General features: G+C 44.0%; 1 protein-coding gene across 5 annotated transcripts in view; it reads left to right on the top strand.

Annotated features, from left to right (window-relative positions):
- The first annotated feature begins 2906 nt into the window (after window positions 1-2906).
- LOC102296553 (tensin) overlaps window positions 2907-20336 on the top strand; it is a 133297-nt gene continuing 115867 nt past the window's right edge. For 2 of the 5 annotated variants that reach the window (XM_014332991.2, XM_014332990.2), the window contains exon 1: window positions 10201-10629. In XM_014332991.2, coding sequence (XP_014188477.2) covers window positions 10453-10629 — 177 coding nt within the window. In that variant the 5' untranslated portion in view covers window positions 10201-10452. Of the gene's footprint in view, window positions 3894-10199; window positions 10630-20336 lie in introns of those variants that run through there. The other 3 variants (XM_005920208.3, XM_014332989.2, XM_014332992.2) reach the window with 3 other exon arrangements.

Genomic DNA, 20336 nt, shown 5'->3' on the forward strand with positions numbered 1-20336 from the left:
ATTTTGTCTTGCTCTGAGGTGTCACTTTTAGTATCAGGAAAATCAACATAAACCTTAAATGGGTGATTAAATGGGTGAAAACATGGAAAACAGACACCAGTAGGGGAAGGCATGGTTACGATGCCAATTTTTCTATATACAGTGGGCTGTAAGAATATTACATCCCCACAGGATTGCATTTTTTAATCCTATTTTTCCATCTTCAACAGTAGCCACTAACAGCTCACTCACACTACAGTAAGAGTAGGATGGCAACTTTCTTTGAATATTTGCTTCTGTAGACCGTTTGGAAGTAATTGTGGTAATGAACTGTCCACCCAGCGTTTGAGGGTTCAGCAACCACAACCTGTCTCAAAACAATCAAAGTCAGACAGATTGGCATTTAATTGCCTTCTAATTTATAAACTCAGACATATTGCAAACACTCTGCAATCAGTTTGAGTCTAAGGCTGCACTGACATATCTGCAATGTTCTGGAAGGTTGCCTACTGGTTGATTTCTGGTTATATTCCTATATAAAAGACAAGGTTGCTGAGCATCTATGTTGTTTTCCATCAACTATGTCGGTGTTGGAGCACAAATCTGTGAGTTTCTGGCTGGAATCTGAATGTAAATAGTCAGTTGTGTTTCTGTTTATGTCAATATATGCAGTTTGCAGACCCAAATGCAAACGTCACTGGTGGAATTCTTAAACCAATAAATTTATTTTTATCGAGGTGAAGCAAATTATCCAAAATAAAGCAATTACTAAATATACTCCAAATCCACTGAACACACACACACACACACACACACACACACACACACACACACACACACAGTGAATGGTTAACAGATAACACAGGATGACTCAACAAGGAACTAAGCCAAACTGAGGATTTAAATACACACATAAGGTAATCAGGGGAGAGGGGAAACACTGGGGTAACAAGACACAGCAGAAACTACTATGTCTAAAGGAAAGTGTGTAACAGAGACACAGACTTAACAAGGGGAAAGAACACTCAGGAGACCAGATGAAAGTAAAATACAAGGAATCAGATATATAGTATTCTAAAATCAGGTCACAAATGTAACAAGAACAAATTAACGACAGAGTCAGGCAGTTAAACAGAAACAAGAAGCCATAAGAAAGAGTTGTGAGTGGCTCAGGAGGTAGAGTGGTTCATCTACCAACTGGAAGGTTGGTAGGATGATTCCTTGGGTTTCTCTAGTTTCTGGTGGTAGTAGGAAGTCCTTTGGGTGCTTAGTGAGAGAAGAAAAGAATATACCCCTTACACCCACGACATGCTGACAAAATTACAGAATGAAAGAAAACCTCAACTGCAGACAAAGAAGTCTTAACAGAAAATTCAAAACAACCCAACCAGACCCACAGACCAGGACAGGACAGTTTAATATGAACTTCTTAAATTTGTGATTATACGAATATGTGCTTTTTCCCCACTTTATCGTGGTTGAATGCTACATTATAGCATGTATTTGCAGACTTGACTCCATTCAATTTTAAACTGATAGCAGACTGACATTGTCTTATTGCCATTTTATTGCCATCTTGATGCACCAAAGTTGCTTTGAAGACAGCGACTGACTGCTAGTGGGGGCAGACCTGGTCTGCATCTTCGAAGCATCCATTTCAAAGACAACAAGATAGTGAGTTCATTGCATGGGGTCACAGTGATTTTGGTCCTGCTGCAGTGTGCAAACACTGTTTTCCATGGTGTTACTGTAACATCTGGGAAATATTGCCTTGCTCAAAAGCATCACTTCTTTTGACAGGATATTAATACATTTTATTAACTGTCATGTAGCTTTCTTTATTCAGTAATGCTGAGCATAAAGGCTTACTCTTTTAGATGCACTTCATAACAAGACCCGACTCAAGATCGATTTCAATCAGTCAACTTTTATACTTATCTTTTATCGCCTGCACATTTGGATATCGCCAAGCAACTATTATTGTTATCCCCCCCCTCCCCCTTCAAACATCCAAACATCTATACCCCACCCCACCCCTCAGTTTCAGCTAGCTTTGGTTGACAGAACAGCATCCTCTCTACACTTTATCTCCCTCGCTCATTGCTTTGATGTGTTGTGATTGCATTTGTGTGGCAGTGGTGTGCTGGGTGGGAGGGGTCGGGGATTGGATGGGTTGTGGGGTTTGGGGGGGGTGGCAGCGTTCTGCAGTGAGAATGTGCTCCCACTGAAGCGTAGAGAGACTGCAGCAGAGTGAGCGAGCCTGTGCACCACCTGCAGTCGTGTGTGTGTGTGTGTGTGTGTGTGTGTGTGGGTACATATGAGAAAAGGGGGAGAGAAAAGGGAAATAATCACCCAAGACACAATGATTCAACACCCTTCTCCTCTCCTGTTCTCTCATCCTCCATCCTTTCTTCCTCCTCTCCTCCCTCCTTAGCTCCCTTCGACCCAGTTCTGCACACACACATGCACACACACACAAAACAATCATCACCCTGTGCCTGCTTTGTATCAGCCTTGCACCGTGACGGCTGCCGCGTGTCCCTTCATGTGTGTGTGTTTGTATATGCTGCGCACTCTCTGCTTTCCCTTTTTTTTTATGTCATTCTCTTCCTTCCCCCGATGCCTCCCGTCCATCCATTTTGACTCCTCTGTTCACTCTCACGGTCCTTCCTGTCACTCCTCCACCTCTCGTAGCTATCACTAGTTGATGCGCACTTTCGTTCATACACGTGCACATTACCGCCTTCTCGGTCTCCTCACTGACTCTGGTGTCACCCCTGGAATATAAACACTGAATGAACACACTCAACAGAAAGCCTCTGTCTTATCGTTTTTTTTCCCTTTCTCTTCCCAGTCGTTTCTCCCTTTCTTCCTCCCCTCCTCACCTCCACCTCCTCCTCTTCCTCTTCACTCTTTTGCTCCCCTCCTCCCACTCTGACTGAGTAAGTGCTGCAGCATCGATGTATGTGTGAGAGAGCAGCACAGACCGAGAGAGGTGGACAAGTGTGTGTAAGCGGTGTGTGAGTGCGAACCAACGGGGGATCCTGAGCCTGGAGGGGAGCCTTGTAATGAGAGAGGGGGGCTCTTCTGCCTGTGGATGTATGCACCACCAGGACAGTGTTATTCGCAGGCGAGCGTATGTGTGTGCGTGTGAGAGACAAGTGAGTGTGGGCATGCCAGCAGCAGCGGCAGTGCGCGTGTATGTGTAACAGTGTCGTCGATCAGCGTCGGGCTCTTCGCGTTTTGCAGCCGGCGGTGCTCATCACACTTTGAGGACTGACTCATCTAGACCCGGCTTTGGAAGCAGGAGAACAGAGGAGGAGTGAGAGTGGAGGTAGTCGTGGGAAAGACGGATGGATGGGAAGACAGGGACTCAGTTTTAGGCTTTTGAATGCTGTGGATCCCTCTAGACCATCTGAGGGTCTAGTCATTTTTGGGACGCCAGTAGCCCCAGTTATCTACCCCACCACCGCTGCCGCCACCACCACTTCCCTTTCAAATTGGAATTGCAGACACACAGCCAAACAGGTTTCCCGAAAACTGCCAAAGACCACCACAGAAGGAAAACGAAATCTCCCCCACCCCTAAACTACATCTGACTTGAAGGAACATTTTCACTTCGCACCTGCTCAACGGATTAGGACGAGAAGGTTTCGTGACTCTTTGTGATCTTTTTCCTCCTTGATATCATTGTTCTTTTTTTTGTGGGAGGTGGGCATAGTTGGGGGTTACAAGATCCTATTCCAGAGCTCTGAGGGGTGGGGGGTGGGGGGCTAGAGCGATAAGAGGCTGGCAGACAAGACGGGACAGACGCAGGCATGGCTCGCCTCAACTGGTGCCTGGCTGCCGTCATCAGCTGGGGCAAGTTCCTCTTCGCCTGCTTCTTTCCTCTGCGGGGGGCCAAACGAAACAAGGTAAGGCTTCACACAGTGAGAGAGAGAGAGAGAGAGAGAGAAGGATGCTGGGAATGGGAGACTGAGGAGGAATTCAGTGGACTTAGAGGACAAATTCTGCACATGTAGTCTTTTGTGGCTTGCTTCGACCTTTCTTCTGCAAAGATTGGCAACAAGATTGTGTCTGAAATCCTCACGCTGCATGAAATATTCACAAGAACAGGCCTTCCTAAGAATCGCCACGCTCAGCTGTAGCATGCACACAGCTGGCTTTGGTTAAACCATCAAATGACGTAGCTGTGAAAATGAGCTTTTGATGACCAATTGTGGACCGCGGGCCTTGGAAGACCGGTTGGTGTGCCTCTCTCTAAGTGCTGTTTCAAGGTCAGTGTTACATCTCCAAGAGATCTCCAGGCAGGTGCTCCAGATAATAATGGTGGCGACAGAGATGGAATCACGGGCATCAGGTTGTGAATTTGCCTCTAGAACCAAGCACTTGGACCTCAGGGTTGATACGGGTCACCTTGCTTTTACAGCAGCAGAATGGTAATGCACCATTATTCAGTGGGGGTGAAAAAGCTCCTGATACACCCCCCACCCCCAATTCATCTAATGCTATTGCTTGCCATCCTGGAAAGGAGGTTGTACGCTTTCATCCATACGACATATTCCGATGGTCATGTGGAAGTTGGTGAATGAGATTGACCAAATGCACACTCAGTTTTATAAGCTGTAACTTCCTTTAGGACATAATCAATCATGTGTAACAACTCTCACATGTTTAAATAGCACTGTTTCCTCATGTCCACAGCCGCACACATGCGAAAACACCACACAAAATGCTTGGGGTGATCTTTTTTTTTTAAGGTCATTTTCTTTCCCTGATACTTTTTTAAACTGCATAGCAGTTGTCCTAAGGCTAGAAACAAATCAGCGTAACACACCGCATCCTCAGCAGTAAAATTATATGTCTCCTAGCCAGAATGTTCCCATAAGGAGAAGACACCTTTTGGAATTTTCACATGCCCTCGCATCCTTCGTTTCAGTCATCGTCTTTGGCCGAACGTGCACTGTGAAAGCGTTTGATCACAGACACACATCTCAGTCAGAGGGTTTTGCAGCTCGAGCGCTGCAGTGCTGCGCTCCTGTGAGAACATTTAGAGCAGCAGTGGCGTTCCACAGTCTGGTGACGGTGGGGTTTTTTGGTCCTGGTGACACCGTAGATTGCTGCAGCCTCCCATCTCTTCAAGCCCCAACACGTTCCCACCAGCGCCAATACCAGAAACAACCCCCCACCCCCACACCTCACTGCCGCAGCTCCTTATCTCTACACCCGCGCTTACTCCCCCCCACCAACCCCACCACCACCACCGTCGCACTCTCTTGTATGTGTGTGTAAATGTGTGTGAAGCTTGCTAGCGCTTCTACAATGAATCCCCCAATTCATGAGGTTTATTCAGACGCAGTTTTTGCTCAGTCCTGGCAGCACCAGCTGTGTCTTCATTGTAGAGTAAAAAACTGAATGTCTCTCAATCTCAGATCCACTCCATAAATACAATCTATAAATCGGTGAATGAAGATTTTTTTTTTTTTGAATGACCCTAGCTTTTATTGGATGCAGTTCTTGTATCCGTACTGCAACAGGGGATAAATGCTTGTCATCAGGGATATGATTATGGATTCACTTTACATAATTAAACTATGTCATTCAAATCGTTTCAAGTAATTGAGCAATTAAGCAGAACTGTCTTCTGGACTCTGTAGCAGCGTCCTCTGTATAGACTTATTTCTAGAAACTTCTATCATTAATTGAAAAAGATAGGGAAGGTAGTTTTCACTTATTTTAAGAAAACAGGCTCCACAGCAACCAAATAAAGAAACAATTGAAGATATTGGACTTTTTTGCATCCCTCATTGGTGAGCAGGTGTGACACAAGGAAGATGTAAGGAAGCTTTAAAGTCTCTGGGGTGGATTTGAATCATTCCTGCTGCAGCAGATATTTTGGGTCCATTTACAGTGTGAGCATGTACTACCTCTTCCTGCCCACCAACTAAGGACCATTATCTTAAAAAATATGATTACATAATCAATGCATAAAAAATTACATAAATATTGTAGAACAAATCAGTGGCAACAGATATGAATTTAAGTCAGATATGACATGAAAGAAGGAGTTGGGTTGCAGAGTGGCTGGCAGAATCACAGCAACTGTGAGCAGGTTGCCAGTGTGCCCTATGCCCCACTGGCAATAAGACAGCCAGTTGGGCATGTAGGAGGCTATAACCTAGGCTCATCTTGACATCTTGACAGGGCGTAACTTTGTTCAACATGTTTTACCTGGGAACACCTCCACCTTATCTGAACCTGCAGGTCATCTTGGACTTTTCTGTGCTGTGTTTGCATGTTCTCCTTCTTCCAGCTTGTGTTTCACACAGGTAATTTAGTCCAAGTGTGCTAAATTGGCTGTAGATGTGGATTCGGATTAGTCTTTCTTTTTTTGGTGACCTGTTCATCCAGTGTGAACTGGGCTAGGATCAAACCCCCTGCATCCCTGGTTGGATAAGCGGGTGGAAATCATATCACCAGTCTCTTAGTTATGTGTCCATTAGAGCTACAGTTTAACACCTTTACCAACTTTAGCACATAGAGCTTCTGTGATAGAGGTTTGTATTATCCCAGAGTTGTCTCATCTTCTGCAGTCAGCATTCACATTCAGTGAGTTGTTACTTCTGCTGCTGCCGCTCTGCCACTCCAGCTGCAGCACTAGAGCTGGTCATGTGACTGACTGGGAGGTGAAAGTGGAGAGGTATGGCTATGTGCGCCTTACCCCCGAGGGCTGATGTGAGGTTTTCAGTTTCCATGGTAACCCGGCTCACACGGTCGCCGTGGATTGGGGCTGGGTTACTACAGGAGATGCAGCTGGGGATACTGCGGGTTTGTGCGTTTGTGACTGTGAACATACGATGAAAGAAAGAGTCGGGAGAGTGAGGGAAGCTGTGCTGGTCGTATGTGTTACTATGTTTTGTGTTACGCAGCTCCCTCTCATTCACACATATTTCCCTTTCTTTCTTTTTTCATTGACTAAACCATGTCTCACTTTCCTAATACCCCATCGTCTCTTCCTCTCTTCCTCCTTTTATTTTCTTTCTTTATGTCCTTCTCCAGTCTCCCATCTCCTTCCTCCTATTTCATCTAGCTATCTTTCTTTTTGCTGCCTCTTCCTTTCCTTCCGTATTCTAAGATTCATCCTTGCATTTTCCTTCCTGTTGATTCTTCTGTCATCTCCTTTTGTCCTCGTCTTCTCCGTCTTTTATTCTCGCCCCTGTTTACGCCTGTGTCCACTTGTATTTATCTCCTCCACCTTCTCCCCGTCCTGTCCTGTATATTTTATTTACTTCCCTTCGAATATGTTTAACTCAAGTCAGCCTGAGCTGTAAATTCACATCAGTCTGTCAGCTCTCTGGGCTCTGCCTCAGTAGGATATGCACAAAAACCTAATTCATTGCTTGTTGCATTTACCACATGCTCCTAAGTTCCACAGCAAACAAACAAAAAAAATGTTGGCCAGCCTTGGTGAACAGCGCACAGGTACCGCACCCAGGGAATTGCAGGCTTTTGGCCTGAATGGCTCTCTGTATTCTGGGGCATTCAACGTGATGGATGCTTTGTTATTCTAGCATTAAAGCTTTAATGTGATGGATTCTCCAGCGACAGAAGAAGAGACTCCAGAGGAGTGTGGAATTCATATCTTTGACTTTTTTCTCTCTCTCTTCTCTCCTTTCCCTTTTGAAATTTTTTTTGTCATCTGTTTGTTTACATTAGTGGAGCTAGTGATCAAATGTCACCATCATCAGTGAAAATACACATAAATCGGAGTTCCTACAACCTTTAAAAAGGTACATTGGTACACTAATGCCTTTAGTGTAGTTTTTTTAAAGGGAATTTTACTGTCCCATGGCCTAAATCTGCTTTTCCATGGGTGCAATTCAGTGGGAAACAATGTGTGTGTGCGCATGCTTGTGTGCTGCCTGCCCGTCTGCCTGTTTCAAAGAGCTCCGGCATGTTGCAGTGGGAATAAGGGAATAAGAACCTGACCTAACTGTGCAAAAATGTTGTACTGAGAAAATCCAGCACTCCCAGTAGCGGAGCCAAAATCAATGTGCTTCGCAGGTAGTAAAGTATCACTTAAATGGCTACTCTGGCTCCATCAGAGGAGAAAGGAACAACATGAGATGCATGTGTGAGCCCCAAAATGTAAGAAATGCTTTCTGGTGCTCTTATGAGTGTGTCTCAAGGTTGGTTGAAGGCCACTAGAGGCTGCTAGCAACCCAGTTTAGACCAGTCAGCTGGAGGGAAGTGGAAGTTGTCTTGTATCAAACGCAGACACTGAAATCAATTTTTAAAAAAGGAGTTCAGGACAGCCATAGAACACCCTGCAGTATTTCCCCCATGTGTCCTGTTTGCTGACATTATGTTAATAAAATACTTGCAAAGGCAGACCCACACATAAACCCACACACACACGGATTATGTGTCAGGTTAGCCTATGGATTGAGGTAACTGTTACAGTGTAAGTGATGGAGAGCAGCAGGGATCAATAGAGGGTGTTTTCTCAAAATGAATTGGCTCTTAGCCCTTTATGGATCTGACTGTGGAGTGATGTAATGCACCTCCACTGCTGATTTAATGTGGATCCAGTGCTGCGGTTTGCATACATATACATGTAGCAACCCCCTTGTCATGCGCTGTGCAATGTTTACATTCATGCAGATAGAAATGTGTGGCATAAGTGGGGGCGGTTGTAATGGGAAGATGGAAAGCCTGCACAATTTGTTAGATATGTAGTATTTAAACAACCAAAGTACTTCCACCAAAATTTGCTATTCAAATTTTGTGTTTATGGGGGGCAGCCAATCCGAGTAAAGTGGTGCTCAAAGGCGGGGTAAATGAAGCAACAAACATTAGTTTCAGATAGAAATTCATTGAGGGACCAGGGTCTAGCATGTTCGAAAAGTTTTCATAAGATGTACACTTCCACTGTAAGAAAATGGAGCTAATTCCCTATAACAAGCAAATTGTCACAACAACAACACCACCACTGGACCCTAGAGCAGCAGAGACTTGTTCTCTGGAGTGACGAATCACACTTCTCTATCTACAGGAGTCTGGGTTTGGCAGTTGCCAGGACAATGGTAGTTGTCAGATGAACTCTTAATGCTTTAGCATGCCAAGATTTTTTGGACACTTTCATGCTTCTAACTTTGTGGAAACCGTTTGGGGATTGTCCCTTCCTTGACTGGCCTGAACAAAGTTCTGACCTCAACACGACAGAACACCTTTGGGATGAATTAGAGCGGAGACTGTAGGCCAAGCCTTCTCGTCCAACATCAGTGCTTGACCACCCAAAAGCACTTCTGGAAGAATGGGCAGAAATCCCCATAAACACTCCTAAACCTGCAGAAAGCCTTCCCCAAAGAGTTGAACCTGTTATGGCTGCAAAGGGTGATCTGACTTCATGGGCTGTCACTCAAGTTTATATGTGTGTGAAGGCAAACTAGTGAATACTTTTGGTATGCTACACCAGGTCAACTAGACTGGCAATTTTAGGACCTTATTACAAGGATATATTAAATTATATATATTCAAGAAAAATCACTGCATTGAAAAGTCTCTTTTAAATACGGTACTATTAAACACTTTTATTGGAATACATGTTAAAAATAGACAAGAACAGACAAGACGAGAAGGGTCTTAAGGGGAAGTGAATTTCTGGTGTCATACTAGTTTGGGCATCGCTCCCTTAGCTGCATTAATTATGACCATTTGTGGGGGTTTTTTCAATGTTTCTTCCATAACTGAACCCAGCTTTGTGGGGAAAATTGCTAGCCTAGCACTTTTGGGACATCGGAACGAGGCTTAATACTAATTTTGCCTCATGTTAACTATTGGGAGCATATGTGCACCTCGGCTCCTGAAGGATGTACGCATGAGGTTGCATGTGCAGCGACAGAAGCGGGTACCTGCTTTTTTTTTTTTTTTTCCATGTAAGCTGTTTGCCTGGCCTCCCTCAGCTGTGTCATGACAGCCGGTGAGTCCTGCAGTTATTTTGGAGTAGAGAGCGAGAGGATCTGGAAACAGGAAAGGGGGTTGCCGATGAAAAATTGAAGTGACATTAGCGCAGACATGAGCGAGCATGCTTGCAGAAGAAGAGAGGTGGAGGGGGAAGAGAGGTGAGGTATGCCATGTAAGGAAGCTGAAGGAGGGTGGAGGGTGGTCAATGAATAGAGTGTATATGTGTGTGGAGAGGAGGGAAAGGAGGGGTTAACAAGGATCATTTGAGGAGAAGGGAGTTTTGGAAGGGAGAGGGAAAAAAATGAAGACTCACCTCCCCCTTTGCTCCACGGAATAACATTACCACACTTCAAGAAGGCAGGAGTGAGTGAGAAGGAGCAGGGATAGAAGCAAGAGAGGGAGGGAGCTCACATGAGAGAGACAGACTTAAGGCCATCAGAGTGAGAAAAACGAGAGCAGGGTTTGCTTCCCCGCCCTCGGTGCACCTCGCACTTCTGGCATGGATTTATGTGGCCTGTGTGGAACTGCCGGGAATTTCTGGGAATACTGTGGATTTCAGCTGTGAGGCTGGGGAGCCCCCTCGAGTGGCATCTTTTTTGCAGGATGCCCTCCGTGTCTCTGCCGATGCCCTCTGCTCTGGCAGGGAGGGCCAGGACCTGGGTTTGCCTCTCCTGCATGTTTTGGGTAAGAGATTGGAGAAGGGCATGCGTGCAGGTCTCAGGCGTCAATCTTTCTGTAAGCAACAAAAGAGATGTGATATTTGGCAGAGGTGGTTCCAAACGTGAAGTTTTACTTATCTTTTTTTTTTTCTTTAACATGCTCTGTGACCTTTCTAGATGTTGTCATGTGGGTGGTTGTGTTTACACGTGGTGGGTGAAGGTGTGGACAGTTCAGCTCAGCTGCTTCCTCTGTTTTACGTGTTTAACGTAGCTGGAAGTTGGAAGGTGACTGCTCCAAAATTTAAAGGTCTAATGGCCCTTTAATCCACCCTGAATGTTAGATCCCTCCTCTAGCGTCTTTTATATTTTTTGGTTACTAAAGGTCAAGCTCATCCCATCGGATAGCTGCACGGCAGTCAAACCCACAGCAGTCCGCTTTATGCTGTGATGCATTCAGGGATAATCTAGTTGACTGCTCAGTGGCGACTTACATCGCCATGTTCTTGCGCCGAGTCCACGCGGCCTCGGCATTAGAGCTATTTCTGGGTTCTCCTGTATAATTTAATCTGCTGCTGCTCACTTCTTCTCCTATCATGGACTGACTGAGTGTGTCAGGAACCAGGGGCAGAAACCAAAATACCAACAAAACAGAAAAGAAATTAAGCAAAAGTTGGGCAGGCCAATCCCTGATGTGGGGAAACATTAGAAACAAGAATTTCTCTCTTGCATAGTTGCATAAAATCAGATTAGATTCAAACAGTTCTTCCTAAACATGTGAAATGTGGCGTTTTTGAAATGACAGCTTTTCCATGCTGATATATTGACACATCAGATGCTTAAGCTTTTTACAAACCTAGCTGCAGCACCACCTTTATTGGAGAAGGAGATGGATTTCTTGCTTTTTGGGGGTGTTTGTGTAATGTATACACACTGCTCAATGATTGCACCCAAGTGTTAAATGAGGCATCTGCCCTACTTTTCTGTAGCTTGCAGCAGAGCAGAGAGCCATTTAGATGCAAGGGGAAAGAGGCAGAGCGGAGGAAAAGCTCCCACACACTCAAAGTGAGGCATTGAGTTGTCCAGATGCAAAGCTTCCAATTCCAATATTATCACATCCACAAAAGGAGACGAGGGCTGAAAAGGGAAGGAGAAGGAAACGGAGATGAATGTCGTGAGGCGTGACGTTAGCAGAGGGAGGAAAGAGGAGTAACGAGCAGAAGCTGAGTGACGTGCAAGAAGCAGGTTCTAAGAAAGCTCCTCAAATACACGCTATTAATAATTTATCAGCCCCACGCACACAGGGAGAATATTAGATTTGACATCCTGACAGAAACAGCCACAAATGCGGGCTAGTTCCTATAGGACTGGCCAAACACTTCTGTGAGCTCATTACTGCTCTACAATATGCTAAGGAACCCTGCTAAGAATAACAACAACTGTTATTTGACACAGCAGCCGGCGGTATATTTTTCAACAAATTTGCAGAAGAATTTCCTGCCCGTGTTTATCAGAGTGCAACCAGGGTGCCCCAGGGTTTATAGACAAGCTACTTTGCACTGTTGCACATTGGACTGTAGACCGCCACTCTCTGCTTCATCCTTTGTCTTTGCTAACACTTACAGTGTCTTTACTAAGCAACATCTTGGTATTGCTTTTTCATAGTGTAGTCACTTTGGAGCCAAAGACCAGTGGTTCCAAACCTTTTCATACAATACACCCAATCAGAAAGACTAAAAAACCCTTTCTTAATAACATCTTACTTACTTTTACCTGGAGGTGAACAATTTTCAACTTATTATGTATGAATTATACTCACTTATCAACTAAAAGCGTACCTTTTCATCCACTCACCCACTACTTGTAACTACTGTAACATTTAACAGCGATTAATGTCATTACACCTAGTGGCCCATTTGAGCCATTATGTTTGTTCTTGCTAAACTGGAAGTAGCTACGGTGCTGTCATCCAATGCTTTGTGAAGTCCTGTTTTGAAGATGACCATTTTGACTGTAGCCATCTTGGTGTGTTGATGAAGGACGTAATGAGAGGGATGAAGCTGACAGTATAACTGCCTCCTTGGTGAAAGACAAAATTACCAAACAATGACATGATGAATAATTCAGTAGCACTCTAAATTAGTGACTGAGCTCATAAATACATGTAAGGAAAGTAATTAGAGAGATAGTTTATTAAGGACTTTCGTGTCATAGACTTTCATAGAGGTTTTTCATGTGAAGTCAACTGCACATTGCTCAAGAGTTGCCCTCCAACCTAATGTGATACAACCACCAGTTGTGAAGGAAAGACGACTATTCCCAGACTGGTTGGTGAGAGTTCCTGAAGGTTCCTACCTGTTGCCAAGTGAAATCAGTCTCACATAGGGTGGTGCACCTAAAGCCTCCTCCTATGTCACAAATCAGAATTGAACAATGTTCATCGTCGAAGTAAAATCTGTTCCTCACTGGTATAGCTAGGGATGGGTATTGATAAGATTTTCACGATTCCGATTCCATTTTCGATTCTGTTTAACGATTCGATTCTTTATCGATTCTCTTATCGATTCTCTTTAAAAAAGGAGAACACGAAGGTCGATTAGCTTAGAACTTTGTTTTATATCTTCTCTTTGAACAAGATAGAAATTTAGGAGTAACATGGCCTTACAAACCCAACAGTGAGATCTTAAGAGATCCACAGCCTATGGCTCTTCAATGGGGTGTCACAGGGTCCCCGGGGAAAAAAATTGTAAATGTAAAATAATAAAATAAATATTCTTCTGTAGCAATAACAAAGTATAACATAAATCATTCTGTAGCAATTACACAAGAATATCCAGTAATGTCCCTGCCTACAATTAAACACATTACTGAAAATCGGGGCATCTGCTGTGGCAAATGGGTGCAAACCTTTTACCACAAACTTAGTCACTGCTCGGTGACATTCGTCTATCCTGGCCTGAAAGGAGACGCTACCGGTAGTCTGCAGTGAGAACTGGCAGCATCTGAGCCAGACTCTGTCTGTCTCCTCATCATGGTCACCTAAATGCACAGTAATGGCAGGTTTTGTAATAAGGCAGATTGCGCTAACATAATATGCACTGTTAGTTAATGCACTGCCGCATTAACGGGAGAGGATGTGCAAACGTTACCGCTGCTGCTGGGTTGAGATTCACGAGTGGAACTAAAAACACGACATTAGTTTAAGGTCATCGTGTGTTTTGTGAGCAAATGCTTTTGCATATTCGTAGTGTTTCCTCCCTTAAATGAAATATCTACTTTGCAAATATTGCAAGTTGCCCTGTTGTCATCCGTTCTCATAAAGTATAACCAAACTTTTGAGCGTTTGAGCCACTTAGGCGCCGTGTTTCCTGCCAGGTAAATGACGCTCCGGAACGTGGTGACGTCATTCGGGGCGACTGGAATCGATAAGGGAATCGTTTGCAAAAATGGCAAACAATTCCAAGGAACTGAAACAGTGGGAACCGGTTCTCAACAAGAACCGGGTTTCGATACCCATCCCTAGGTATAGCTGACATGTTTTGAAAGCCACAACTTTTACTTTGAAGACTAATGATGGTCCCTGTTTCTGGTTTGTGTCACATTTTTCAAAGTTTCACTACTATGGACAACCACAGCAATCTGCTAGCCAACAAAGAAATCACGTAGAGATATTTGCCAACCAGTCAGGGAATACACATTTTTCCAAAGCAATGAGTGGTTGTCAGGGAGTAACAAAGTGGTCTGTAGGCCTGTGGGCCTTATTCACTTTACCCTGCATCGTTGCCACCATGATTGTCACGCTAGTGGTGGACAGGTTGAAGGTGGCTAGCGGTCATGCAATTAGCTGTAACTATTAACTCCCCAAAGTTTTGGGGACTGATTATGTCTCTCTGTTTGTACCTGATCGTATTTTTTGCACAGTGATGCAAATGGTAGCCACCTCCACGTGTTTTTCCGCTGCACATTCAAAGTGTAAGTTTTGCGGTCCTCTAGTGGGCCGTACAAAAATACTGAGGGTTGTAAAAAAAAAAAATGCTTTAAAATATTTACAATACAAGCACAGTATCAGAAAGAAGATATTATTTATATATTGTGTATTGTTTTTTCTTTTTCATATTTTCATTTCTTTCTTTCGTTTTTTTGTTGACTGCTACTAAAAATTGTGATTGCAAATTTTACAGAGTACTTTGTAACACATCACATAGCAAACCTTCCATGATTTAAGCACTGCTCAATTTCATTCTGTGTTGTAGTCCAGTACATGGCAGCTGATACACTATAAGGAAAGATGTATGGTAGATCCATCATGCCTCCAGTTGTCTAACAGAGTCCTTTATTGACTGAACAGAATCCCCAGTGAGCTCTGAAAATCAATCCGGCTTTGATTGGACCGTTACTGCCTGCCACGCCTCTGTGTGTGTCACCTCTGTATTGTGTGTGTGTGTGTATGTGTGTGGCCTGGTTGTAATAACAGTGTGTCTACTATCCCTGCTTAGTAATTAACATGTGTTGAGTGAGGAGATTCTTGAGAGATTAATCTCTTTCAGCGTCTGTATGTGTGGTATCTAATTCCCCACAGCATAATGTTTAGCCTTTTTATATATACAAGTCCAGAAAAAAACAGGTCAAGCTTGAATAAGGTTTTTAGTCAGACAACAATCTAATAGTTTAAGATTTTTGAAAAAGAGCAACAATGCATTGTGTCTATTGTATAATAAAGACTGTTTCATTGATTATATGAGAATGAAAACTATTACAGTAAACATGAAATACTTTAATAAACCATCAAAAACCATCCTAACAATCCGCTTAATTAAACACAAGTTTGTATGCAGCCATCTCGGCTGGGGCAGCATAAGCCAGAGTTCTCCAACTGTTGATACCAAACCTGGATGGGTGGGTTGCATCAAGAAAGGCATCCAGGGAAAAAAAATCTGTCCCTAATGAAACATTCCAATCATCAAGAGAGTCCTGGATGGAAAACCATCTGGCTAACAGGAAGCCAGTGAAAACTGTGCTACCTTGGCTGAAGACATTTGACCTTTGAAAGTGCTGAGGGAGAAATATGGGGAATGTCAACGGGAGCTTCAGTTTGTCTTTGTGGATCTAGAGAAAACATATTATAGGGTGGCAAAAGAGGAACTGTGGCACTGCATGAGGAAGTTGGGACTGTCAGAGAAGTATGTGAGGGTGGTGAAGGACATGTATGAGGACAGTGAGAAAGTGGTGAGCTCTGTGGTAGGAGTGACAGATAGATTAATGGGGTTACATCAGGGATCGGCTCTGACGCCTTATTGTTTGCAGTGATGTTGGACGGGTTGACCAATGAGGTCAGGCAGGAGTCTCGTTGAACTGTGATGTTTGCAGACGACGTTGTGATCTGTAGTGAGAGTAGGAAACAGGCGGAAGAGAGCCTGGAAAGGTGGAGCTTTGCTCTGCAGAGAAGAAGAATAAAAGACAGTACAATATGTGGAAATGAGAGGGAGACAGGTCTAACAAGGAGCAGAGGTAGTTAAGGTAGATGAGTTTAATATCGATGATCAACCATTCAATGAAACAGACAGAGAGTTGAAGAAGAGAGTGAAGCAGAGATGGGGTGGACTTGCCCTCCTTGAGGAACCAAGACATGCAGAGGGTTGGTGTGACAAAGGAAGCTCCGAGAGTTAGGATGAGATGGAGGCAGATAATCTACTCCTAAAGAGAGCAGCTAAAAGATGAAGAATTGTCCTATTTAAAGGGCATTTCTGTGACTTCATCACCTGCTGTATTATTTGAAGTCATTTCCAAACTCCATTGCTTAAGATCAATGAAAACGTTCCACATGGTTGTGATATTTGCTGTTTTGATGTCGATACCCACCTCCAAATGACATGAAACTGCACTCAGACCTAGTTTTGGTTTAACAGTCTCCAAAGGGACCCCATGTCCTGTTCAGCTGCCACACGGGCTGACTGTCCTCAGCCAGAAATCCCACCAACCAACTCTCATCGGAGTTTTCTCCATGCTCTCGTTTTCTAACCAGTGCATTTGCACTTGTGTGCGTCTGTGTATGTATATATGCATTGAGGCGTGCGATACTGTATCTTCAAGACTCAGACTGTCCTCAGAGAGTGTAGCTGTCACTCTGGCTAAACAATTCTCTGTGTATCTGTGACCAGGTGATTTATATCCAATGTGACTGGTTGCCTTCCTCCAGGCCCTTGGGCTATCACCAGCTAGCCCTTGACCCAGCTTCAGCACACTTCCCCTGGGTACTGTGCACTACTCTGCCCCCGCTTCTCATCCCTGAGTCTGAATGTCTGCCTGTAAAGTTTAATGGATTCTGGCTGGGATGTTGCAGATCAGTATGTGGATCATTCAAACATCAAAAAGTGTTAAAGGTTATAGGTGGCCATTTGGGAATAAAGATGTAGAAATAGATGAATTAATAAAAGTACTGTATGACAAAAAAGACAGCAAATCAAGCGTGTCTTCCATTTAGCATTTTCATGATGAGTCAGTAGTGAAAACCAGCAAATCCAATGAATTAAATATTTCATAATTAAATAAAAAGAATATCCTAATTATTTTTTTTAAATAATTGGTTAAAGTGGTCGATATAACATTAGCTAATCATTGCTGCATCGATTGTGAACATCTGGATGGATACCAGTGTTTTCCTACAAAACTATACTAAAACTTTCTTCCTTTGTGAGGGAAACAAAGAAATCTTTAATCTAAATCTAATCTAAAAAATAAGTGACCCACCTTAAACCAGAGTCATGATAAACAATATATATGCGTGTTTTTTCCTGAGTGGTTTCATCACGTTTACTGTCTAAGGACAGCAAGCTGTGCAGAACTGATGTAACACAGCTACCATATCCACATGGTTAAATGCTGTTTCACTCGCTGGGCCCACATCCTCATTTGAGGTTTGACAGTGTTTTAGTAGATAAAGGTGAATGGCTTGGAAAGTGACACCAATATAACATCTCCACATTCACAAATATACATTTCTGACATTCAAAAACAAAACAAAAACAAATCAGCGACCAATATAGCCACCTTTCTTTGCAAGGACACTCAAAAGCCTGCCATCCATGGATTCTGTCAGTGTTTTGATCTGTTCACCATCAACATTGCGTGCAGCAGCAACCACAGCCTCCCAGACACTGTTCAGAGAGGTGTACTGTTTTCCCTCCTTGTAAATCTCACATTTGATGATGACCACAGGTTCTCAATGGGGTTCAGATCAGGTGAACAAGGAGGCCATGTCATTAGTTTTTCTTCTTTTATACCCTTTCTTGCCAGCCACGCTGTGGAGTACTTGGACGCGTGTGATGGAGCATTGTCCTGCATGAAAATCATGTTTTTCTTGAAGGATGCAGACTTCTTCCTGTACCACTGCTTGAAGAAGGTGTCTTCCAGAAACTGGCAGTAGGACTGGGAGTTGAGCTTGACTCCATCCTCAACCCGAAAAGGCCCCACAAGCTCATCTTTGATGATACCAGCCCAAACCAGTACTCCACCTCCACCTTGCTGGCGTCTGAGTCGGACTGGAGCTCTCTGCCCTTTACCAATCCAGCCACGGGCCCATCCATCTGGCCCATCAAGACTCACTCTCATTTCATCAGTCCATAAAACCTTAGAAAAACCAGTCTTGAGATATTTCTTGGCCCAGTCTTGACGTTTCAGCTTGTGTGTCTTGTTCAGTGGTGGTCGTCTTTCAGCCTTTCTTACCTTGGCCATGTCTCTGAGTATTGCACACCTTGTGCTTTTGGGCACTCCAGTGATGTTGCAGCTCTGAAATATGGCCAAACTGGTGGCAAGTGGCATCTTGGCAGCTGCACTAGGGATGGGTATCGTTTAGGTTTTATCCGATACCGGTGCCAAATCGGTACTTTTGAAACGGTGCCGGTGCTTAAACGGTGCTCGAACCGGTGCTTAAAGAATGGAGAACACAAACTTTGTCCAAAAACCTCTCATGTTCAGCTGGTTTTTTTTGTAAAAAGATAACAATGTTAGCCTTTTCTGCAGCTATGGTGGCATATATGGCATCACTCTTGGCTGGAAGCAGTGCTTAAACAATGGAAAAAACACAAACTTTGTCCAAAAACCTCTCATGTTTAACTGTTTTCCACTTTTTCTTTGGTCATTTTAGCCTTTTTGGCCAGGGTGAAGGGAGTATCTGCCATCAAACAAGAAGACAGCCGCATGTAGCTATGATGATGTTTGCTAGTTCACCTTACATGCATTAATGTAATAACGTGGTTAGCCTACTCAACGTAAATTACACACGAACAACATTAAGCTACTCACGCAGAGAAGAACGGCTGCTGCTGCATCATCATCCGTCATCATTTCTGCTACACTGGCAGGGCTAGGGGCCAGGACTCTATTCTTCGGGTTTTTGGGGGATGTTGCTCCGGGTCCGATAACTGGCAACCCACCCGACGTGCACGGTGTGAGGTCTCGCAGCAAGCTATCAAATACGGCGCATTTCTCGGCTTTTAAAAAAAACGCTATGCGTCGCCAGCTGTTTAATCGGATTCTTGGTGTTACCTCCTTTGACAGTATCACAGTATCAGCTTAAAGCACTTGTTGCAGGCTGCTGAGTTTGCATATTTTGCTGTGAAGTACAGCCAGACTTTTGACCGCTTCGCCTTGGACATTTTTAATCTGTAGCTCTGCTCTAACAGAACGTACGTACCTGGCCCCGCCTACTATCCTCGGAAACGTAAAATGATTGGCTAGAAGTGTATCACAGCTCAGGAAAAAAAAGCACCGAAATAAAGCACCGAAATGTGCGCTGCTTTTCGGTCTGGTTACTACCGTTTATGTCAGAACCGGTGCCATCATGGCACCGGACACCGGTACCCATCTGCAGCTGCACGCTTGACTTTTCTCAGTTCATGGGCAGTTATTTTGCGCCTTGGTTTTTCCACACGCTTCTTGCGACCCTGTTGACTATTTTGAATGAAACGCTTGATTGTTCGATGATCACGCTTCAGAAGCTTTGCAATTTTGAGACTGCTGCATCCCTCTGCAAGATATCTCACTATTTTTGACTTTTCTGAGCCTGTCAAGTCCTTCTTTTGACCCATTTTGCCAAAGGAAAGGACGTTGCCTAATAATTATGCACACCTGATATAGGGTGTTGATGTCATTAGACCACACCCCTTCTCATTACAGAGATGCACATCACCTAATATGCTTAATTGGTAGTAGGCTTTCGAGCCTATACAGCTTGGAGTAAGACAACATGCATGAAGAGGATGATGTGGACAAAATACTCATTTGCCTAATAATTCTGCACTCCCTGTAGAAGTGAAGAAGTTAAAGAATTGAAAAGGGGAGGGAGGGTGGGCCACGTAAACTGGGGGATAATATATAGATGAGAACCGGAAGGAGTGTGTTTGGAGGCGTGGTCCTGCTTCTGAAATTCAGGTACTTTATCTCCAATTCACTTGCTAATATTCAACATCCAAAAGCAATATGGGATTAAAAAAAAATGGCCTGCATTTGTATAGCGCTTTTCTAGTCCATAGGACCCCAAAGCGCTTTACACTACATTCAGTCATTCACCCATTCACACACAGGCGATAGCAAGCTACATTGTAGCCACAGCTGCCCTGGGGCGCACTGACAGAGGCGAGGCTGCCGGACACAGGCGCCACCGGGCCCTCTGACCACCACCAGTAGGCAAACATGGGGTTAGTATCTTGCCCAAGGATATTTGGCATGCAGCCAGGA

Source organism: Haplochromis burtoni, unplaced genomic scaffold (genome assembly GCF_018398535.1).
Source record: "Haplochromis burtoni strain Fernald_Lab_line unplaced genomic scaffold, NCSU_Asbu1 Contig_38, whole genome shotgun sequence".
Classification (NCBI taxonomy): Eukaryota; Metazoa; Chordata; class Actinopteri; order Cichliformes; family Cichlidae; genus Haplochromis; species Haplochromis burtoni.